The 20,105-nt window shown below is 38.9% G+C and overlaps 2 protein-coding genes across 2 annotated transcripts; both read left to right on the forward strand.

Annotated features, from left to right (window-relative positions):
- Positions 1-44: 44 nt before the first annotated feature.
- On the forward strand, positions 45-3,143 carry LOC143116822 (uncharacterized). Its single transcript, XM_076278144.1, has 7 exons — positions 45-411; positions 729-880; positions 1,039-1,135; positions 1,479-1,808; positions 2,110-2,263; positions 2,356-2,483; positions 2,574-3,143. Exons 1-7 carry the CDS (start codon positions 79-81, stop codon positions 2,904-2,906), a joined length of 1,527 nt encoding a protein of 508 aa, XP_076134259.1. The 5' UTR covers positions 45-78; the 3' UTR covers positions 2,907-3,143.
- A 4,183-nt stretch (positions 3,144-7,326) lies between these two features.
- On the forward strand, positions 7,327-19,132 carry LOC143116828 (cytochrome P450 2J2-like). The gene is made up of 9 exons (XM_076278148.1): positions 7,327-7,616; positions 10,312-10,474; positions 12,277-12,426; positions 14,916-15,076; positions 15,192-15,368; positions 15,986-16,127; positions 18,051-18,238; positions 18,397-18,538; positions 18,707-19,132. The coding sequence occupies exons 1-9, from the start codon at positions 7,422-7,424 to the stop codon at positions 18,880-18,882; spliced, it is 1,494 nt and encodes a 497-aa protein (XP_076134263.1). The 5' UTR covers positions 7,327-7,421; the 3' UTR covers positions 18,883-19,132.
- The last annotated feature ends 973 nt before the right edge of the window (positions 19,133-20,105 follow it).

The following is a 20,105-nucleotide window of genomic DNA, read 5'->3' on the forward strand; positions in this document are numbered from 1 at the left end:
TGTACCCTGTAGATATTTTAAAATGTATATATTTAATCTTTTTTTCTTTTGTCTGTTTCCTTCTCCTCTCCAGTGAAAATGGAGCTGCTAGAAAATTACCCTAGCCTGCTGCAGGACCCTGGACCAACAGTCAAGAAAGTGCTTGTTTCAGTACACTTAGATGGCACTGAAAAATGCAAAAAAGTTTTTTCTGTTTGCAGTGCTTCACAGCTTTTACAAGCCTGCCACTCTGAGTTTTCTCACCCAGTGGAATTACAACGATTTCTACACTACAACAGTGACTTCAAAGACTACATTGACTGTGACAGTAGCGTAGATCTTAAGGATTATGACAGATTCCAAGTATGGGTATCCACTGTGATCCATTTGGAGTTGGTGGAGTGTGTAGCACCACATACTGACAGTGAAAATGTGAGTATTTTAAGGGATCTCATATTATGGCTATTTTTGGAACGTTAACTTGAATTATGAATCAATAGCATTTCCCTTAATAAATATATTTATGACACAAGATCGTGATGCCAGTGAGCAATCGTGCACAATAGTGACATTGTTTGACATGAATAGAGAATCTTAATCAATATCATTAACACTGGAGTTTTGTTATTCAAATGGCGGTGTCATTTTTTCCTACAGTTTGAGGTTTGACTGGTTATCTTTTAATGACTGCATAACTCCCCATTCTAACCAACTTATTTGAGAGGCATGTTTGTTCTTGTGTCTCATAGAAAGATCTGACTGCTGATCGGCTCAAGTCTCTTATTGAAAAGAAGGCTCAAGACATCCTTAAAGAATATGAGGAGACAGGAACACTATCCACCAGTACCAGAAGAAAGCTTGTAAACATAAGTGTCAGTGACCTAGTCGAGAAACATGGATTGTAAGTTATAGATATTCATTGTTTTGATGTACATTAGTTTCCCTTTTGTTCTTTTTATCCACGTCTATTCAACTAAATTGGATCATCTGCACATGAAATGTGTAAATAAAGTCCAGTGGTGATGGACTTGTTGTTAAATCATTTGTTTTGCTCTACAGTTATCCCTCTGGACCAGAGAAACTGCTTTTGGCAAAATCATTGACAACACTCTTCCCGTCACTGAAAGTGATGGTCTGTGGAGATGGTGAAGGATTTGTAAGTATTGATTTAAAATTGGTGAAGTATACTCTCTCTGATCTATGGAGGTTTAGTTTAGTCAGTATTTTCTGGTTTTTAGCTGCACTGCATGAGAAATACTTAGGATTTCTTGTTTGTACAAGAGGATATAATGAAATCCCACAGAAGTAGCAGTAGTAGTCGCCATGCTTCTTTAATATACATATTGTTGGCAACTGTCAGGATAAAGTGCAAATGAGACTCCAAGAAGGATTAAGTTCAAAGTGCCAAAATGGGAAGCATAAAGCATTGAATTAGCTGAAACGTGTACTAGCAAGTGAACAGTATATATATTATTATTATTATTATTTTTTTTTAATAGGAACATTTCTATGACCCTTTGTCACATACGGGATTCATAGAAATGAGGCTACGAAATATCAGACGAAGCCTAGAAGAGGGCCAGCGACGCTACCACAAGAGAAAATTGGGTTGTAATGCTGCGTCTACAGTGCAGCCATTAGATGATAAAGAAATTAGTGAATGGTTGTCAATCATCAAAAGGATGAAACCATCATCAGAGAACATGGGACCAATAAAGACTGCAATGGAGAAAACTTTCAGCCATCGCCGAAATTGGATCAGCACCCAGTCTCCGACTGTTGCAGACATTGTCCAACAGTATCCTCGGTTTATAGACGTCCCGAGTCTGGTGAGTCTTTTCTTTATTGATATGTACTTGTTCTTTGCTTTTCTTGTAAAGCAAGCTTGATTGGGGTAAACTTTCTTCTTGTGTGTAAACAACATCTATGTCTTTAGTTTTAGGTGAGGTGTCCTGTTCTGTTTCCCACTCTGAGGATTCCTGTGTTTTCCCGTTAATGGTTTTCTTAGCATGTTTTCCTCAGTCAATATGAGGGCGTAAGGACAGGGGATGTGGTGATACTGTGTGAAGACCTCTGAGGAAAATGTATGGCTACACAATTAAACTTGTTTTCCTATGTTTCCTGTATCAGCTGGATGCAGAGTTTGTGAAAATGTTCGACGGGAAGGCAGAGCTGCTCATTAGGAGGTGGGAGTCATCATTCATCCCCAAATTGAGGAAGATTGCTGCTCTAGAGAAGGGAGTCGTGTTCTCCTTACTTGATCAGGCTGGAGACCAGAATGATGGTAAACAATTTTCATTTTTTGAATGCTTTGCCTCTGCTTTTTGTGTAAACGTATTTGACATATTTAACTTTTTGCTTATGTCCTTCAAATAGATGAGGTATGCTACAGTACATTACAGATTCTGACTCACCTACTTCCACCAACTGCGTCAGGAAGGGGATCAGCCTCAACCCGATGCAGTGTGAAGTCGGCCATTTCTTTCCTGATCAACTTTGTGCCGGTATGTAGTGTACGTGCACCATGAAGGAACATAATGAATAGGCTCCAGGTCAGAATGATGTGTATAATAAATGTGTACACTTTATTTCAGCATGGGACGAGCATCTCCTCCATATGCACTTATGATGAGGGGTCTTCAAGGACGCAGCCAGAGCTTGTCTGCATCGGCCATCTGACGAGCCCAGCACGACAGTTCGTCATTGTTTCCAGAAATGACAGAGTCACAATTCCACTGCATGATGACAGCTTAACCTGTGCTTTGGACAAGCTCTTCAAGTTCTACTGGGTATGCAACGTTGCTTATCCTGCTCAGCTTGCATCAGTTTTCATGTTTTTTGAACACATTTATGACTTGCCAGTGACAAAGACTGTTAGACGACCCAAAGTTTTGGAACTCCTTGGGAAAGTCCAGGCTTTGGCTTAAAGAATGTCAGTATGTATATTTGCCCTGTGTGCAAACAGCCAGTTCCTGGTGAGATCAGGAAACTTCGCTGGCATCTCCGCATTGTTCATTGTTTATCTGATAGTCAGAACTATACTCTTATCTGCAGTCAAAATGGCTGCCAGCGTACCTATCATAATCTTAATTCATTGTCAAAACATCTTTCAAGAGAGCATTTATCTGATAATGCAAGCAGTTTGTCTGACCACACTTCAGATCACATAAAAACAAATAACTTCACAGAAGCAGGTCTTATATCACACACTGCAGTATCTGATGATGCAGATGATGCAGTATCTGATGCCACAAATACAGACACATACAGAGGTCCTTCACTGACTAGTTATGCAGCTACTTATGTTGCTCAGATGTACTCTGCCTCAAATACAACTTTAAGTGATGTACAAAGGAGTACTTGCACTAAAGAACTGTTGGACAGAACAACAGCCTTCAACAATCTACTATGTCATTGCTGAGAACTTTGTCAATATCAGAGGACAATGAGGGTGTTGTGTCACTGATGAAGGAATTTGAAAGTGCTCGAAATGTTTTTGATGATTTGAATAACCCATACAAAATGACTAAATATTTTGAGAGTGAATACTCACTTGTGAAGCCAACAGAGGTCTTCCTAGGCCATAGAGCTGACACCACTAGAAGAGGTGGGTTAGTCAAACAATCACTAACAGCTAATACCTTTCAGTATATTTCCATTCTTGAGACTCTGAAATTCATTTTCTGTAATGAGCGAATGCAGTCGTTATATTTGGACTCTCATAAGAGTACTGATGGAAAGATGCGTGACTACTGCGATGGCGCTCACTTTGCCAGACATGTCTTATATAACAAGGATCCAAATGCCCTTCAGATACAGTTATATTTTGATGATCTGGAGACAACTAACCCTCTGGGCTCAAAAACCAAAATCCATAAAATGGGCGCTGTTTATTTCTCCTTACGAAACTTGCCACCGAAGTTCAATTCAAGCCTGGGTAACATTCATCTCTGCCTTTTGTTCAATTCAATTGACAGAGAAACATACGGTTTTGCTAAGATATTTGAACCCCTTTTAGAAGATATAAGATTTTTGGAATGCTATGGTTTAGAGCTTGAGATGAAAGGAGAGTTGCACTTGTTGTATGGAACGGTGTGCCTGTTTACAGGTGACAACCTAGCGTGTCACTCATTGTGTGGCTACTTGGAAAGCTTTTCTGCGAACAAGTTTTGCCATTTTTGCCTTGTTGATAAAAACATGGCTCAAAATGTTTTTGATGAAGATGAGATTGAAAGGCGAAACAAAGAAAATTACCAACAGCATGTTGCTTTAGACGAAGGATCTATGACCGGAATCAAACAAGATTCATGTTTAAATACTTTGAAGTATTTCCATGTCACAGAAAATGTGGGAGTTGATATAATGCACGATGTCCTGGAGGGAGTTGCACCTTTAGAGGTGAAACTTTTACTCAGACAGTACATTTATGAGGAAAAACTGTTGTCCCTAGAACAGTTAAATGACAGAATAATGAACTTTGACTATGGGTATTCAAATGACAAAAACAAACCCAGCATCATCCTAAATTTGAAGACATCTGAGACTGCAGTCAGACAAACTGCAGCACAAATGTGGTGTTTGCTACAGATCTTACCTTTCCTTCTTGGAGACTTGGTTAATCCAGGTAGTCTACACTGGCAACTATTTATATTGTTACGCGAAATATGCAACATCATCTTTGCTCCTATTGTAAGCACAGGTCTTGCTGTATATTTAAAACAGCTGATCATAGACCATCATAGGCTGTTCAAAGAATTGTATCCAGGAAAAAAACTAATTCCTAAACACCATTTTATGGTACATTATCCTAGCATGCTGGTCCAATTTGGGCCATTATCTAGACTTTGGTGCATGAGATTCGAGGCGAAGCATAACCCACTCAAGAGGCAGGCACATGTTGTGTGTAATTTTAAAAATGTGTCAAAGACTCTGGCATACAAAAACCAGGTTCAGCAAATGCATTATTGGAGGTTTGGCCAACCACTTGAGAACCAAATGTGTGTTCCAAATGCGTTTCCAGTTATTCTAAGATCATTACCAAAAAGTGATCAACTTGTTGACATCCTAAGGTTAAAGCTGGATTTCTTTTCAGAGACAATGAGTATCTCTCATACTGTTAGTGTGTGGGGACAGACGTACAGAACAGGAACTCTAGTAGTCATTGAAAAGAAATGTAATGAGCCAGTGTTTGGAGAAATTGCTCACCTCTTCCCTCAGGTAGACAATGGGACCCTTCTAGCATTTGTGAATATTGTGCATGTAGATTTTTTTGACGATCATTTTTATGCATTTTGTGTTGAAAAAAGTGAAGACTTCAAAGTGTTGAAAATTCCTGATGATTTGCTAGACTTTCGACCACTTGACTTTCAGAAACCTTTCAAAGGAAACAAAGTATATGTTAGTCCTCGATACAAAGTTATTTAAGTTTCTTTTTTGAGTGATTAACCTTCTTTAAAAAAGTTTACATTTTAAAGTAAGCCGAAACTAAGGTTATATTCCGCATATGTTTTGGACTATATCTTGTGTGTATTGTATTATCTGCTATGTGTTCTCAACTGAATTTTATGAATGCTTTTCCTGTGAGTAATTGATTAACTTTTTTAAGGGACCTGCTGTCCTCCTGGGTTGGGTTGGGGGTTGGGGGGGGGCAGGAGGGTTAAAAATGTTAAAATGTTTTGTATTAAGCCTAGATAGGCATTTTTATGAATAACTTGAAGGCAATGTTAATGTTGACATATGAAAAATAAACATTCCAAAGTATTTTTCAACTTGGATCTTCATCTTTATTCATATTGATACCTTGTGGAATGACACATAATTGTGTTGGATAACTGGAATTCCGAGCACACTAATGTGTAAATAGCATTTTCACACGTAACACATAACTGTGTTAAAATTACACATTATTACACATCCTTGTGTCACTATATTGACACAACTTATGTGTCCGTATGCTTACACATCATCTGTGTCACCATTAACACAAGTTGTGTTGTCCCAAAGAGAACTCATTGATGTGTTGAAATTCAACAAATGTTGTGTTGTTTTTAACACATTCATGTTTAGAGTGTACTCAGATTACCCGCGATAGGAACTGATTTGACCAGAATACTTTATTGTAGGCCTTGTGGTTATAGATAGATTACTAAACATCTTAGGTGTTGGTATAATTGTTACATTTAATTTGTATGTGGGTAATATGAAAAAAAGGAAAGTAAACCTGCTCAAATATGTTCATCCAGTATTTACTGAAAGGTGCATAATTTGAGGTGCTTGCCATCCAGTGGCAAATTAGATGGGTACATTTACCCCCTTCATAAACTTTTGTTTATACTCAAAGATTTGTACATTTACAGTAGGACCTTATCTCTGACCACTTTCAAGCCATGGCCTTTTGAAGAGGAAAATATTTTTATTTGGTGTGAAACACACACATACCTGTTTTATGCTTTTTGTTTGTTTTATAATTTGTATTAATATTTATTTTATCATTATTTTATTTATAAGCTAGGGTTGCTAGCACAGGTGTCTAAAACTAGATAAAAACACTTGCACTTTCTGTTTGCAGTTTTGTGTGGTATTTGAAAAAAAGAACATTGCATTTTCAGAAATAGCCGGCCCTCCAATCAGATGACGTTGGCAGAAGTGGCCCCCAGCTCATTTGAGTTTGAGACCCCTGCTGTACAGTAACTCTAAGTTAATGTCCTTTGAACTATTTAAGGAATGCAACTCAACTGGCATTGAAAATACCATGACATGTCAACAGTGCCAAATGATCGTTCAAGACAACGTGCCTACATATTTTTATACAATTCAACACTGATTTTATTACACTGCAAGTTGCAATGGATTGTGCTACTGATGTTCAACTCCTACATAAATCCTACAGATGTTTTGGATATCAAATTTTGTTGTTTCTTTCAATGTTCTTTATATATGACTATGTCCAAAACAAAGCATCAAAGACTTTTCCTCCTGGAACGTGGTCAGTGCTGTTCATAAGCGACATGCATAGCATTGACTTCAGTAGTTTTTCTGTAGCATCCAGTTAAAAGGTTTGCTAGCCTACATTTAGTGCATTTACGGGCCCATGTCCAGGACCTGTGGATACTTCAGGAGGTGATAATGGAATGCTCAGGCAATACAATTGTCTTTATATTTTATACTCTCACTAACAGTAATAAACTCATGTTCTTTTGGGGCCTTCCTGTGGCAGAAACGTGTTAGCGACCATTTGAACCCTGATACAGTGACCGCCCTAAACATTTCTGATAACAAAAAGCAAGTGTTATTTCTGTGAAAAAGGCTGATAGGCCTACAAAGAGAAAAGGTGGGGAAGAAGAGAACACCGTACCACGTGATTTTCCAGTCCTGTTGTGTATTGGGTGGTTGGTGTTTGCAGTCTATACAACAGTTGCCTAACCGTCGCTAGAGCAAGCAAAATGACGGCAATATTGTATATTTTGGAACTGTTCAACATCAAGAGTTTTTTGCTTTTTCTCTCAATTTTCCTCCTTGTGTTTGACTACATCAAAACCAAACCACCAAAGAATTTCCCTCCTGGACCGTGGTCATTGCCTTTTATCGGCGACGTGCATCACATTGACATCACCAAAATCCATCTACAGTTTGTCAAGGTAGGTAAATCGTGTGTGTGAGGCCATTCCATCTGCGCACAAAGCTGTGTTCGTTGAGCTTCACCTGTAACCTACCTGTAACATTTTATACGAAGTCTTAAGAGTTATTTAAGTCATAGCGTGATTTATCAGGAAAGGGCTGCTAGAGAGCTGTGCGTGGCACAGACAAACTTAAACTTGCCCCTTGCCCTTAGGCTACTTCATTTAGGCTCTGGTATTTTGGGATTCAGCCATTCAGAAATAATTCAGTGACATTTCATTCATTCACACTCACAACCCACAGGTTGGGTTACTTTTGAAATGTAAAAGGCTACAAATTAGGCCTACTTTACCATGTTGACAATGTAAGCTAATAAGTAACAATATAGCCGCAAGCGGCGATGACGGGCCCGACCACGTAGGCCTACGGTTCCGCGTCCCATGACATTTGCCTTGTTCACCCGGCAGCCAGAACGATGCTACAGGGTACACTTGCCATTACACCTCAGTCCAGCAAATGGTGGTAATGCCGTCCATTCGCAAACTGCCAAAAAAAAAGCTCACGGAAAAAAAGGGTTTGCTTGCGCATGGCCTGCCAGAGTTAGGGAGTTGATTTTCGAAGGCATTTGCCCATCACAGCCGATCGAAGCCGCCAAACAGGAAGTGGGGTCTAGGGCTGGGCGATAAAACGATAGTGAAATATATCGGGATAGACATGTAATCGGGTCAATAAAAAATATGTTCAATAGAACATTCGATAATTAAAAGCAACACGTTACGTTACTCTGTCCATAAATAAATAGGCTAAATATTGCATTGTATCTAGTGTGCAACTCTACCAGAGTAGGCTATAGAAGTACCTTAACACAGACTCTCATTGAGTCCTTGCCCCATGCACTCTCTCTCTCTCCCTCTCAACAGACACATCCATCCTCAGCATGCACATTTAATCCAAACATTCACAATTCTGACAAATCATGACAAAAGACAACTGGCTAAATTGCTATTAAATCCAGTTAGCATCATTAGCACGCTGCACAAATTTGTTCAAAACTGTTGCATTCAAGTTGACTGCTAAGTTCTTATCATCTTAATCCCTATGTAAATGCAAAAGTATTTTCCAAGACTCAAACGGGCCTGTCTCAAGGAGAAAAAGTATTAATTTGAAACTTAAACACACGTGGGGAAACTGAATAGTCCAACCAGTAGACTATGATAAACTATGATGACTAACCAATTAAAGGAGAATTCCGGTGTGATATTGACCTAAAGTGTGTTGAAACATGATACCGACTGTGAACGTATGTCTCATAGCCCATCTCGGCTTGTCATATCTCAGCAAAACTTTCACGTATCAAAAGTTGGTACTTAGACTCAAAACTCCATTGTGAGGACACACAGGAAATGTGGTGCCCTTTCATCTGTTAGGGGCACTGCAACTAGTAAAAATGTGTTTTTGTCGTTTTGGACATGAGTTAAACAGCAACTTGCAGGTTGATTTCAAAACTGGATTTATACAATCTTGTCTGAAAATGTACAAGTACGAATTAATGTTTTACAAAACCTATGGACAGAAATTCAGAGGAAAGTGTGCTCATTATGTGAACTTGCCAACTATTTCAACTTAATAAACCCGTTTAGAAGTCATTTGGATGGTTAAATGACCTGTTCCGGTGAAAATGGTGACTTTCCCCACTCCCCCTAGCATCCCCAGGCGGAAAACCAACCTTGCAACTTTGGGACTACCGTCCCGGTAAGAGAAGTGAGAAACAAGAAACTCGTTTTAAATCGCGTTTCTTATCTTGTAACATTCACGTTGTTCTGCCGAACTTATGCTAACCGCTTCGCTAGCATGTAAACAAATCCGTGTGCTTTATCGTTACCTTTTTCCACAGTTTGAAATAGCATAATGCACAACTTCTCCAGCAGAGGCAGAAATATAGCTAATCCTGCCAAGTTTCCCTATTGGCACTTCAGCTCTGCTGTCATTGCTGGTGTATTTACTAGTCTGAGAAGTGGTTAGAGATATAGTTCGCACATTTTTTTGGAAAGTCATAATGATTAATCATTGTGTTTGTGCTGGTTGCACTGATTCCAGCCTGTCAATGCTTTTGTGCAGGTAGCCTAAATAGTGGGGACTTCACTATCTCATCTGTAGGTCTGACCTTATTCAGAATAACACAATATTGTGAATATGGTGTTTACATGAGTTGTTAATAAAAGGTTCCATTCATATTCCCGTTTACATGTCTCACATAGATAGTATAAAATAGGTCACGCAGCATATATGTATTCTGACTTATCAAAGTTCTAAACATTCCTTCCATGTGCGTTCAGATGCCTGTGTTTGTTACATATGTGCTGACATTGGCAGTGCTGTAAATGCGTTGAATTTGAGTGTTTGTTTACTGAGCGTGGTGTGAATGCAATTGCGTGTAATTTAATTAGAATTATAAACTCGCGGTTATGTTATTCCTTGTTAGTTCGCTGTAGGCTACTGTTTTGACACTTTCACTTGTAGTTAATGTGCCAGCAGCTGCCTAAGCTATAATGCCACTTTCCTAATGCCTACCTTCGCTGCTTGCGACCCCTAATAATACAGATTACAATATAGATTATACTTTAATTGTTCGATTAAAAACACTATGCTGTGACATTGTGCATTTGCATTGACTTTAGTATTTGTATTGTGTCTTTGATATTGTATCTCTTCCAGTTTGCTGAAAAATATGGACGCATTTTTAGTGTCCGATTTTTTGGACCAAGGATGGTTGTTCTTAATGGACACAAGCTAGTGAGGGAAATGTATGTCCATCAAGGAGAAAACTTTGCTGATCGACCATCCTTACCTTTATTTGCTGATATCTTTGGAGACAAAGGTGATTTTCCACCACAGGAGTATTAAGATCACTATTTTCATGTAAGGGATAATGTATAGAACGCCGGTCATTATCGGGAAAATAAGTTCCGACAGGGCGAACCGGACCCTGACGGGCCAGCGGAGTGGTCTTGCTTTGCCCTGAAGGGAATTTTCTCGACTGGCGTTCTATACATGATCCTGCTTGTTATACGGCTACTTACCAAAACGAAAAAATAAACTCTTTAAATGAATGTAAATATCTCTTTACATTTATTTATTACCGTTTCGTCGTGGCTTTTGCTGCAAATAGTTCGCAACACATGCTGAACTTAAATCAAAGTTCCATTGCAAGACGTGACCGGACTACTAGCGGAGTAATATGAAAGACATGAATCAGAAGCACAAAACCCGTTGCCATTGACAGCTGTCATTATATGTTTCAGCGGTCATTACATGGTGTTTATTTGACCGTAGAATGTTTGGAAATCCCATTCAAATCAATGGAGCGTTCTACAAGCATTGTGAAGAGCTGTATAATAATACTGTGTAGTGATAATGTACAGTGGAGAAAATAAGTATTGAATGAATCAACATGTTTTTCAGTAAGTATATTTCTAAAGAGGCTATTCACATGAAATTTTCACCAGACATTACTATTAACTCAGGGAATCCTCAAGTATAAAGTATTTACAACATTTAAGTCCATAGGTAAAGTGTGTGTATAATAAAGTGGAATGACATAGGACAAAACAGTTATAGTTGCAAAGCATTAGCCTGACGTATGTACAAGAACTGGTTTGTGATCTGATGATTTATTCATGTTGCTCAGTCTTTGTTTGTGTTGCACCTTCACCTAGTGTATTACGGGGTGTCTGTGCCGCATTGAAGCCAAGCGGGAATTTCTCAGAATTGAGAATTGTGGTTACCACTAGAATCACCATAATTTCATACCAGAGCTGCTGTGGGCAGCCATCCTTATATTTTAAACTCTATTCAATCATGATCATTTATCATTTATATGATAGATTGCATTTATGGTATTAACATATTCGGTAGCAAAATGAAATTTTTTAACAAGTTAATTTAAGCATTTGTCCATATTCATCCCCAATATAGCACACATGCTACTTTAATTTTTACTCCAATCATGGTTTTGTTGTAAGCAAGGCTAACTTGAGACAGCTTAAGGATGTCCATTTATAGCTAGAGGCTACATCATTCTAGCAAATGGTTCTATTTACCAGGAGATTCTTGCCATCCATCAGGATAACGAGGACTTCCAGCAAGACAACGATCCAAAGCATACAGCAAAAGAACTCTCAATTGGTTTCAAAGAAAGAAAATCAAGGTGTCATTCACGGCCCAGTCATTCCCCAAAAAGGCCCAGTCATTCACCTGACTTAAATACAATTGAACATTTATGGAAGAAGCTAAACATCAAGGTTCACAAGAAAGCCCCCTAGAATCTTCAAGGTTTAAAGACGATCTGTTTAGATGAATGGGCCAAAATCACACCTGAGTACTTTGGCTGATTCGTTTCTTCATACAGGAAGTGTCCTGAAGCTGTCATTACAAACAAAGGCTTCTCCACTAAGGATTAAATAAATTTCAATTGGCGTGTTCAATACTTTTTTCTCCACGTCCACTTAATGAGTTAATACCAAAGTCAGGTGAAAATGTCTTCTGGATATATTTACTGAAAAAAAAAATGTTGACTTGTTCAATACTTATTTACCCTGTTGTATCATACTCAACAATATTCATGTTAAAGTACCGTTCTGTTATTATTTGGATTGTTTCTGTCTTATATTCTCTGCTTAGGGGTGGTTGTGTCTAATGGATATCCTTGGAAACAGCAGAGAAGATTTGCTCTTCACACCCTGAGGAATTTTGGATTGGGCAAGAGAAGCCTTGAGCCCTCCATTCTTCAAGAATGCAGATATCTAAATGAAGCAATCGCTAATGAGCAAGGTGAGTGAGTAAGATGAATGGTTAAACCCTGTACAACTCACAGCTGAGGAGTGTATTACAGTTTTTCTCAGTCGCTTTGGTGCATTTCTCGAATCATTATTAACATTTGCACAACTTTTCATTTCTCAAAACAAATGGAGCAAACTGCACCACATACAAAAGCGTGTATCTTGCTCAAAATGCTAAATAAAGTATCTATCTATCTAAATGCTTTGTCTATGCCTCAAAAGCAAATATTTATATTAATGAAACTGTCAGTGCAATCAAAATTAGAAGTCCTGACGCCATTGTTTATGTCAAGATAGTCAAACTGTTTTGTCTTGTTGTCAATAAGACAGATTACTCTGTATTTTCTAATTACAACAATGCGCAACGTAGCACTATTTTTTATTTCAAAACTACAAAGTTACACATTATTGTGTGTGAAGGAGGTTCATTGCAAGACAGTGGATATGTTTCAAAGTGTTTACTGTTGACAGACATTGTGATAGTATAAAGAAAGCAAAGGCTTTTACAGCAGGCTTTTACAGAAATGACCAATATACAGTAAAACACCCCTTGATAAGAGCTGTGCACCACTGTGCATCATTCTATATCCTGACGTTTCTGTCTGTCAGGTCACATATATTTATATACCGTACCCTCCAGAATTATTGGCACTTCTGCTAAAGTTGATTAAAAAACGGGTATAAAAAATTATCTGTTGGTGATTTATTGTAATCTCACAATGGGAAAAAAAAATAGGAAAAATCCAACCTTGAAGGGAAACAAATTTATTTTGAGAAAAAGGGAAATCTCATAAAGAAATAAATATTTTTAACAAAAACACATTGCTCACAATTATTGGAACCCCTGCTTATAATACCTTCTTAATCCTCCCTTTGCCATTAAAACAGCTTGGAATATTCACCTATGACACCCCATAAAGTTGGAGAATACAAAGCACGAGATTTAAGACCGTTGGAAACTAAATTTTCCCAGATCATCCAGATTCCTAGGTCCACACTTTTGCATTCTACTCTTTGACTCACCCCACTATTTCTCTATGGAGTTTAGATCAGGGGACTAGTGGCAATGGCCTTGATTTTGTGTTCAGTAAACCATATTTGTTTCGATCTGGACGATTGTTTTGGTTCATTGACCTGAAGAATGATCCAATCATGAGCAACCTTTAGTCTCATGTCAGAGATTGACAGATTTCCTTTGAAAATGTTAAGGTTTTTCTTGTTGTTCAGGATACCATACACCTTAATTAGATTCCCAAGGCCTTTGGGAATAAAAACAGCCCCACAACAGCACAGCGCCTCCACCATAATTCACATTAGGTATGGGATTCTTTTCAGTCTAGTCATTCTTCTATATATGCCAAAGACACGTAACGTGTTTCTGGCCAAAGAGCGCAATTTTCATTTCATCTGACAATAGACCACACTTCCAGACAAAGTCACTGTACCATTTAGTAACTCCTGCCGTTTACATTGGTAATTGAATGACTGGACAGGCTGTTACCTAGCATGCCCTCTAAATAAGCTATTAGCAATGAGGTCACTTTTGATTTTCGGGGGGACTTGGTGACCCCAAGATGGCACATTTGTCTGTAACTCTCCAATAGTGGTTCTTATGGAATGTTTTGCCTATCTTACCATCCTCCATACTGAACGTGGGGGCAAGATAACCTTGGGTCTTTGTCCAAGCATGTTTGTCACAATTCCAGTTGATTATAACCATTCATTGTTTTAACTGTAAATATAGGCATTTTCAACAAGGTAGTTTGTATAGACATTCCCTGACTTACAAATGTCAACACACTTTCTTTTCATTTAAATTTAGTGTATTCTCTTGTCTTTCTTATGTTGAAAAATGACTAGAGGATTTAGCCTCTGTGTCACCTTATTTTCATACCTTAGTGAAAAAGAAAGAAAGTGAACTAGTTCTGAAAGTTCACAGACACTCTGATTAACTTAAATAAGTTGAAATTAGATAGGAAAATGCTTCTGTTAGGTTTTGTATAAGATTGTTCTAGGGGTGCCAATAATTGTAAGCAACGTGTTTTCGTTAAAAATATTTATTTCTTTATGAGATTTTCCTTTTTCTCAGAATAAATTGTCTTCCCTTCAAGAGTGGATTTTGCCTCATTGTTTTCATTGTGAGAGTACAATGAATTATTTTTTATACCTGTTTTTAGTCAACTTTACCCAAGGTGCATACTGGAGAGTACTGTATGCTAGACAGACTATGACAACTAGTTATGACAGCTAGATGAAATAAGACCAATTTGTTTTATGGGGTAGGACTATTCAGCAGGGAACCAGTATAGTGCATTTGACCAACATGACATTAGCAATGGAAAATTTAAATGAAATGAAATGCAATGAAAATAAAAAAACAGCAGACACAGTTGCATGGATGTAATTTTGTATTTGTTGAATTCAATAAATTCTCTTTAGTTTTGCATGCATACCACAGTCTTTTTATTTTGGTGCTCCTAGGTAAATCCTTCGACCCACAATTTATCATTAACAATGCTGTGTCTAACATCATCTGTGTGCTGGTGTTTGGGGACCGCTTTGAGTACACTGATGATGACTTCCAGTCTCTCCTGAAGAACATCAATGAGGTCTTCTACTTAGAGGGAGGAATTTGGGCCCAGGTGATCCTCTCCTCGTACTGTCTACTCTTTATATATCCAGAAAATGAAACATGGGCTGTCCATAGCCCAACATAGTGAAAATATGTTAAAAATGTTTTTCCTTGTGTATTCATAGTTGTACAACGTATTCCCATGGATAATGCGCAGAGTGCCTGGCCCACACAGGAAAATATTTTCTATTTGGAACGGAGTTATTGCCTTTGTAAAGAAAAAAATTGAAGACCACCAAGTAGACTTTGATCCTTCAAACTCTAGGGACTACATTGATTGTTTCCTTGGAGAAATGGCAAAGGTGACTATTACAATGAGTATTATACATTAACATATATATATATACATATACATACATACATACATACTGGTACATACAATTTTAAGTAAAGTCAAGAGATATAATGTGCTATTCCAGCAAATAGTGGGATACAGATTTAGTCAAATTTCGTACATGTATAGTCATCTCAACAATCACTTGAGAGATATGCAATCATACGTAACATTCCTGATTTTAAGACCTCTCCCCCTCGCCGTAAAACTGTAAACCATCTCTCTCTCACACACACATCTTCATCTCTCTATTTGCACAGCTATACAGCACCCTCCACACCCCTTTAAAGATGGGTAAAAAGAAAATCATCTGTTGCCATTTTGTCATTTCTTTTTGAGGGATATTCTTGTTAGAATAAATTTGCGACTCTTCAAGTTTGGATTTTTCTTCATTGTTTTCACTATGAAACTAAGATAAAACGGCAAAAAAGGATGTGTTACCTCTTTTAACTCATCTTTACCAGGGATTCTGTATGTATTCTTATCAACTTGTTATATGTAGACTTAAAAAAAAACATCCTCTCTGATGACACATTCCATTGTTCTTTTTCTTACCTTTCTTTCTTTACATTTCTCTTTCCTAAGTGGACAGATGATGAAGCATCAGGCTTTAATGTGGAGAATTTGTGCTACTGCACTCTGGACCTGTTTGTAGCAGGAACTGAAACCACATCTACAACCTTGTACTGGGGGCTCCTGTACATGATCAAATACCCTGAGATACAGCGTGAGTATTTGTGTCATTCAACATCTATGCACTTATTACCACCATGCACCAGGTAACTGTTTCGAATTCCACTCGGACCACTCTGATTTTGGCAGCCGTGTCCTACTAGTTAGGGAATCAGACTTGTGACCTCAGGGTGGCCAGCTTGACCCCAGAATGGTAGGCAAATTGTGGGTGGGGGACTAATTGAACAGCGCTCTCCCATGTCCACATCCATTGCCCTTGATCAAGGCACCAAACCCCCAACTGCTCCCCAGCAATGGCTGCCTGCTGCTGCGGTTGATTGACTGAATCCCGATCTCTTCCCTAAGGTCTAAGCCCTGAATCCTCAAAGACTTAACTGACATCTGACTGCCTTTGGATAACCCCGTGTTTCACGTCACAACACTATGAATTGTTAGCAATTCCCTTGAGTAAAGTCTGCATAGATGACTCCTTACGGAAAGGGCACAGAAAGGGTGCGAGCGAGTATTATTTGCAGCAAAAGCCCTCATGCACTTCACAATTTCGCAGTGGGACAGCCCTCATGAAGTTTGCGGGAAAGCGCATCAAAGTTTGTGAGTCCATGAGGGGAGAGATTTCAGCCTTTGTGTATTGCTCACTACCCTTAAGGCCAGTAGGAGTTAAGTCTTATAGAGACGAATGACCCATTAGACCAGCCTCAGACGAGTCCAGGAAGTGACGTCAATTCCAGAAAAAAGTACATCATTTACTTTACTCTTTATGGAGAATACAGTGGGGAAAAACGTGTTTTCTTTTACAGTTCATGGAAAAAATAGTCAAATTAGGTAGAATCTTTTTATTATTATTCGTAATTCACATGTATTTATTAAATAATCGATCGCGACTGACTGTCCATGTGATCTGCCAGTCAGCTGGGAGGAGCTCGTGACTCACGCATAGGGACTCACGGCAGATATTGCGCGAAATGTTGGTTTATTTAAATGTTGGTATCGTTTAGATGTCCTTCCTATTCATTAACATGAACATGATGACTGACTAAATAAATGACTACGATGTTTAATAAACCATTGTAGGCATACAAGTTATCATTATATCACATCAATTAGTTTTCTGTAGGCTAGTCTAGTGTGACATGCTTTACACTAGGCTACAGCATAAAAATAGGCTCAACAATAGGCTATCAACACGTTTGCAGTATCACTGTTGCAGAAATCACATACAAGAAAGCATCCTCTTGATTGTTTGTACATTTTTGCATATTCCAACATAAGGAAGCAGCATGAGGAAACTTGTCGTTTTTCTGCCTTATTTTCTAACTACTTTTACGAGTCTGCAGTATCACCGAGTAGCTGTTACAAGCATAGGTTACAAGAGGGTCTGGCGTCCCTTTGTTATGACGCAACTTCCTGCGACGGTCATTCGTCGGAAAATTACTTAACTCCCTCTCCTTAAGGCTCTGGCATGGTCGTGCGTCACATTTGCGCGTGTCCAAGACGTGCGTCATTTTTGCCGTGGACGTGAAGCATACTCCAAATTCTGCTGTCCTGAATGCACTTTAAATCGTTAAGGTTAGCGCCTGCGCACTACGGCTTAACTGTGATACTCTGCCCCACCAACTGGGGGCGGTACGTCGAGCCTGAAAGTAGGACACAACCACCAAAGAAGCCTGAAACGCATGAAGAAAAGAATAACGTGGGATGTGCGAGCACTCAACGATGGAAGAGCTGATGAAGGAAAAAGCACCACGAGTACGTTCGCCTGTCTGCTGGGAAGTTTGATAAGCTGGCCCATCGCATCGCTCCATTTATTTAACCAGGTTAGTCTCATTGAGATATATAATCTCTTTTTCAAGAGAGACCTGGCCAAGATAGCAGAACAAATAGCAACTTTCTAGTTACGGATAGGAAACTGCCCCCATCCCCCCTAAAACATCAATCATTGTCAATTTTGCATTTTTAGGCAAGGTGCAAGAGGAGATAGACCGAGTTGTTGGATCTTCACGTCAGCCCTCTGTGGCTGACAGGGAGAACATGCCTTACACTGATGCTGTTATTCATGAGACACAGAGATGTGGCAACATCATTCCATTGAATGTTGCCAGACAGACCACCAAAGACACCCAAGTTGATGACTTCATCATTCCCAAGGTGATTTTGGCACATTGAACTGCACTTTAAACATTGTATCCTGCCAGAAAATCGGCATTTTCTTTTGAGGGGAGATTTATCTTGAACTTGGTGAATAGAATAATTGACAAAGTGCTCTCTAGAATTGTTTAGTTGTCATTATCTTTTGTGTTCCTCAGGGCACAATGGTGCTGGGCAGCCTGACCTCTGTTCTATTCGATGAGACGGAATGGGAGACCCCTCACACCTTCAACCCAGGACACTTCCTGGATGGAGAGGGGAAGTTCAGGAAGAGGGAGGCCTTCCTGCCTTTTTCTATTGGTGTGTGTTTAGTTTTGAACGTGTCATAAATAAGACTGAAACCGTTACAGTAATAATCAGTACACATGAGCTCATGCTATTATTTTTTTTATCAACTAGGCAGCTGTTGAGTTATGTTATTGTGTTTCCAAGCCTGTTTTTTGATTGTTTTCTGTGTGATTTTGTCAGGGAAGAGAATGTGTCTGGGAGAGCAGCTGGCCAGAATGGAGCTGTTCCTGTTCTTCACCTCGCTGCTCCAGCGGTTCTCCTTCTCAGCACTACAGGGCGTAGAACCCAGTCTGGAGTTTCGAATGGGAGCCACTCACTGCCCTCAACCCTATCAACTCTGTGCTGTTCCTCGCTGAGACGCATATAAACTCTTTGAAAAAGTTTTTTAATTATATTAATAGTGAAGTAATACACATATTCAACTCTGTACACTTAAGTGACACAATCAGACATAACCTGAAACTGTTCTACTGTTTCATGTAGAATAGTGAAGAATTTTGCAGCATGCAATGCATTTATTTAGTATAGGACAGTAAAAGACCATGCCTCATACCTATTTCAATGGATACTATTTGAGACAATGTGAATAAACTTCCCATGCAATAACTGCCCATTTCTTTTTTGAAGCCCTTACATAGCTCCCTACTTGCTCTCCTTCCCCTTCCATTTTCTCCCTTCAAAGCATCGGCACACAACAGCATACTGTGTTTACATGAAGGGTGCCCTGTTCTGCCCTGTCTTTTACTTTTAAATCAGTCTGATATCCAATCCACTTTTGTGATATTCAGTGAATTGCTCCACACATACTCTCACTGTCAGTTTAAAAAAAAACTCAGATGTACTGCCCTGCTAGGTAAACTGGAAGAAAAGACACAGTGGCGCCAACCAAACCATAGAACTCCAGCCAACCAACATCTTGCTTCAGTAACATGGTGGGGAGAGGTGTTTTGATTGGCTGTTGAGCTCATTTATCAAAAACCTTTCACTAGAATCTCAGGGGGGTATTCCAGATAGAGATAAAACTTAACTCCTGGGTTGTCTGAACCTGTGACGACTAAACCCGAGCTGTCGGTTCCAAAACACCGGTTACCAGTTAGTTCAATCAACCCTGTGTTAATGGATGAAAAAAATTATCCTTCATATGACCATCAGGGAACATTCCCTTAAGGTATAGTTTCATGCAACTATTAGGGACCTTTAGGGAATGTTCCCTAATAGTTGCACAAAACTACCTTCTACATTCTGGGAATGTTCCTTAATGGATATAAAATGTATCCTTCATATGACCATCAGGGAACGTTCCCTAAAGGTATAGTTTTGTGCAACTATTAGGGAACCTTTAGGGAAAAGGGGCCCTCTGCCATCCCTGTGAAGTTGTCTTGCAGTCCTATGTGGAAAAAATATAGTATAATGCAAAACACAAAATTGAGTAAGATAAAATGTCACTGTTTACGTAAAGTACTTACTATGTAAAATGCAGGTGGAATACTATAATATTGTATGAAGCATTACAGAAAGTATACAGTATTACATTACAGTGCCTATTGTTAGATTACATACCTGTTCTGTCGACTAAAAG

The sequence above is a fragment of the Alosa pseudoharengus genome, unplaced genomic scaffold (assembly GCF_046254945.1).
Source record: "Alosa pseudoharengus isolate Yale_2024_CS ecotype anadromous, Long Island Sound unplaced genomic scaffold, YU_APseudo_1.1 YU_APseudo_1.1_scf_11, whole genome shotgun sequence".
NCBI classification, from domain to species: domain Eukaryota; kingdom Metazoa; phylum Chordata; class Actinopteri; order Clupeiformes; family Clupeidae; genus Alosa; species Alosa pseudoharengus.

What these genes read in the sequence shown, in the direction of transcription:
- LOC143116828 (XM_076278148.1), top strand. Translation starts at nt 7,422, where the DNA reads ATGACGGCAATATTGTATATTTTGGAACTGTTCAACATCAAGAGTTTT. An exon ending in AGCAATCGCTAATGAGCAAG is followed by an intron (nt 12,427 to 14,915) that starts GTGAGTGAGTAA and finishes TGGTGCTCCTAG; the next exon opens with GTAAATCCTTCGACCCACAA. An exon ending in AGGGAGGAATTTGGGCCCAG is followed by an intron (nt 15,077 to 15,191) that starts GTGATCCTCTCC and finishes GTGTATTCATAG; the next exon opens with TTGTACAACGTATTCCCATG.
- LOC143116822 (XM_076278144.1), top strand. Translation starts at nt 79, where the DNA reads ATGGAGCTGCTAGAAAATTACCCTAGCCTGCTGCAGGACCCTGGACCA. An exon ending in TTATAGACGTCCCGAGTCTG is followed by an intron (nt 1,809 to 2,109) that starts GTGAGTCTTTTC and finishes TTCCTGTATCAG; the next exon opens with CTGGATGCAGAGTTTGTGAA. An exon ending in TCCTGATCAACTTTGTGCCG is followed by an intron (nt 2,484 to 2,573) that starts GTATGTAGTGTA and finishes ACTTTATTTCAG; the next exon opens with CATGGGACGAGCATCTCCTC.